The 2,868-nt window shown below is 50.0% G+C and overlaps 1 protein-coding gene across 1 annotated transcript in view; it reads right to left on the reverse strand.

Annotated features, from left to right (window-relative positions):
* Foxn4 (forkhead box N4) overlaps positions 1 to 2,868 on the reverse strand; it is a 20,991-nt gene that overhangs the window by 6,632 nt on the left and 11,491 nt on the right. The window contains exons 3-5 of the mRNA XM_021187089.1: positions 2,482 to 2,627; positions 358 to 476; positions 153 to 272 (exon numbers count right to left, since the gene is read on the reverse strand). Of these exons, the coding sequence (XP_021042748.1) occupies positions 153 to 272; positions 358 to 476; positions 2,482 to 2,627 (385 nt within the window). The remainder of the gene's footprint in view (positions 1 to 152; positions 273 to 357; positions 477 to 2,481; positions 2,628 to 2,868) is intronic.

The raw sequence follows: 2,868 nt of genomic DNA on the forward strand, positions 1-2,868 counted from the left end.
CCACATGGTGGCTCACAACCATCTGTGATGGGATCAGATGTCCTCTTCTGGTGTGTCTAAAGACAGTGACAGTGTACTCACATACATAAATCTTTAAAACAAAAAGTTGGTACAAGTGATTCTAGGATATTTCATTTTCAAGCCTACGGTACCTGCTGGGACCCCAGAGGCAGAGGGAACTGGATTTGGGTAGCTGGGGAGTACAGCTGTGGCATTTCCTGGAGGCCCGATGATGCCTGGCCTCCTGCGGGGAACTGGTTCATCTGCTCAGCCTGGAGAGAGAGAGAGACAGAGCAAGACAGAAGGTCAGGGACAGACAGACACCCTCCTCTTTCCCAGCCATGCGGTGGCACTTACACTGGCTCTGTGGTGGCCCAAGCCCAGCATGCCTCTGGGGACCACGGCAGTCTGGCTGCGGCGGAGCAGGGGACATGGGGCCGCACCCACATGCAGGTCTGCCGTTCCTGCCAAGGCACCTGTAGGAGGAGGGCACAGAGAAGCTGCTCTGCTGGAAATGGTGGCCACAGTGGGGAAGGTCTGTCACACATCCCTGGAGTATGGGGGCCACCGTCTACCCCAGGACCAGGCATGCAGGAAGTGCTTCCGAATCACGTTTCTGGAATGTGGTGCTTAATAGTGCAGAGGCTATAACCTGTATAACCTGGCCAATCTCGGTGTCTCCATTTCTAATTAACCCTTACCTATTTACAACGTTGTGATGTTTAAATGGAATACTGCCTACCGAGAGCTTAATCAAAATCTCTACTGAGCCGGGCGGTGGTGGCGCACGCCTTTAATCCCAGCACTGGGGAGGCAGAGGCAGGCGGATTTCTGAGTTCGAGGCCAGCCTGGTCTACAAAGTGAGTTCCAGGACAGCCAGTGCTACACAGAGAAACCCTGTCTCGAAAAACAAAACAAACAAAAAAATCTCTACTAATGTGAGCTGATGGCGACGGTGATGATAGATTAGTTTGGTTCTTGTGCTTTATGAACTAAAATGCTAATTTATCATTCATCTCCTCAAAAGCTTCATGGTCTCTTGGGGTCTCTAGATTAACATACAAGTGCTTTGTCCTCCTCTTGCTCCCTGAAGCTCTGCTAGTCAGCCTGCCAAAGATTAGGCCAAGAATAGCAGATGTACATCTGCTTCCTGTGCTGGGCCTGTGGCAGACATCACTAATCCATCACAGATCCTCATTGCACCATCTCTAATCAAGGAAAAGTGACCTACCATATGTTGCTAGACCCTGCCTTATTTTTTCATGTATCAAAGTTCAACTGCTTTAAGATGCCTCCTATACGGACCACTGGCAATCCTGTTAGAATAGCTTTCTTCACTTTCCCTGCAGATAAGGAAACTGACCGGAGGGGCAGGTACATCCCAATGCTGCATAACTATCTTCCAGGGCTCTAGATTAGAGTTAGAAAACTTATCAGCAGGCCAAACCTGGCCCATAGCCTGATTTGTCAATAAAGTTTTATTGGTACACAGCCACATCTATTCATTTACATACAGTGTGTGGCTGGGTTTTTACTGTAAATGTCAGTACTAAATAGTTTGGATCTAGACTTTATGAATTAAAAAAAAATCTAAAATATCTTTTTCCAGCAAAGGCACTGGCAGAGTGTGCCTGTAATTCCAGCACTCTGGAGGCCGAGGCAGGAGGATCTTGAATTCAAAGCCAGCCTGTAATAGTTAGAGAGACCCTGTCTCAAAAGCAAACAAGCCAGGCAGTGGTGGCGCACGCCTTTTATCCCAGCACTCGGGAGGCAGAGGCAGGCGGATTTCTGAGTTCGAGGCCAGCCTGGTCTACAAAGTGAGTTCTAGGACAGCCAGAGATATACAGAGAAACCCTGTCTCAAAAAACAAAAAAACAAAAAAACCAAAACCAAAAAAAATAAATAAAGCAAATATTTCTTCATCCTTCGTGGAAGACGCAAGTTGGTCGCTGTGGACATTGAGAAACAGATGTCCACCTCTGTCCTGGTCTTGTGTAGCAGTGACATCTCGGCCACCACTTTCTGTCAGCGCTGACTTCAGTCCACTCTCTTTGATGACAGCTCCCTGTCACTTAAAGAGCACCTACGACGTCTGGGATTCTCTCAGAACCTTCTAGAACAGAGGGCAGCACACGTGTTCTCTAAAGGGTCAGACAGCAAAGGCTTTCAGCCTTGCCAGTCACATGGCCTGCTGTCTCCGTGTTCTTACCGTCCTCAGAAAATCTAAATCCCACTCTTAGCTCGTGTAAGGACGGGCCTAAGCTTGCATCTGGCCCAATGTGAGTTTGCTAACAGTGTGAGGTATTTGACAAGTCCCAGGGTGTCGTCTTCCCCGGGGCTGGGTATATCACTAAGGTATAGATGGGCATGCCCCCAGAAAGAGGGGACTCCTCCCACTTTACAGATATGGACAGAGAGGCCAGAGAGACAGAAGGACCTCCCCGTGGCAGGGCTGGGGTCGTCTCCTCCCCTTGAACCTACCTGGGTGTGGATGTGGCACACCAGAACTGCCCAGGTCTATCCGCCCATTTGCCATCTGCTGCAGCCGAGGCACGTCCACGGCCGTGAGCCACGACAGTGACTGAAGGTCCCCAGGGAGGTCATCGTCACCCATGGGAGGCAGGAGCCTGTTCCAAGAACCAGAATCTCAGAGTCCAGAAGTTACCGAGCATTTCCACAATACCACCGTGGAAAACCCCACACCGGGGATCACCTGAGGGGGGGTCGCCATAAACCCCTTCACGCTGTGGCGTGTGACACCCAAGACACCCATAGTCTCGGTCCCTCCGCAAACATGGCTCCCTGCGTGTACCCGGAGCACTCCCCAAACCTCCACATTGAAATTCAAAGCACTTCTTTTTTTTTTTT

This window comes from Mus pahari, chromosome 23 (genome assembly GCF_900095145.1).
Source record: "Mus pahari chromosome 23, PAHARI_EIJ_v1.1, whole genome shotgun sequence".
NCBI classification, from domain to species: domain Eukaryota; kingdom Metazoa; phylum Chordata; class Mammalia; order Rodentia; family Muridae; genus Mus; species Mus pahari.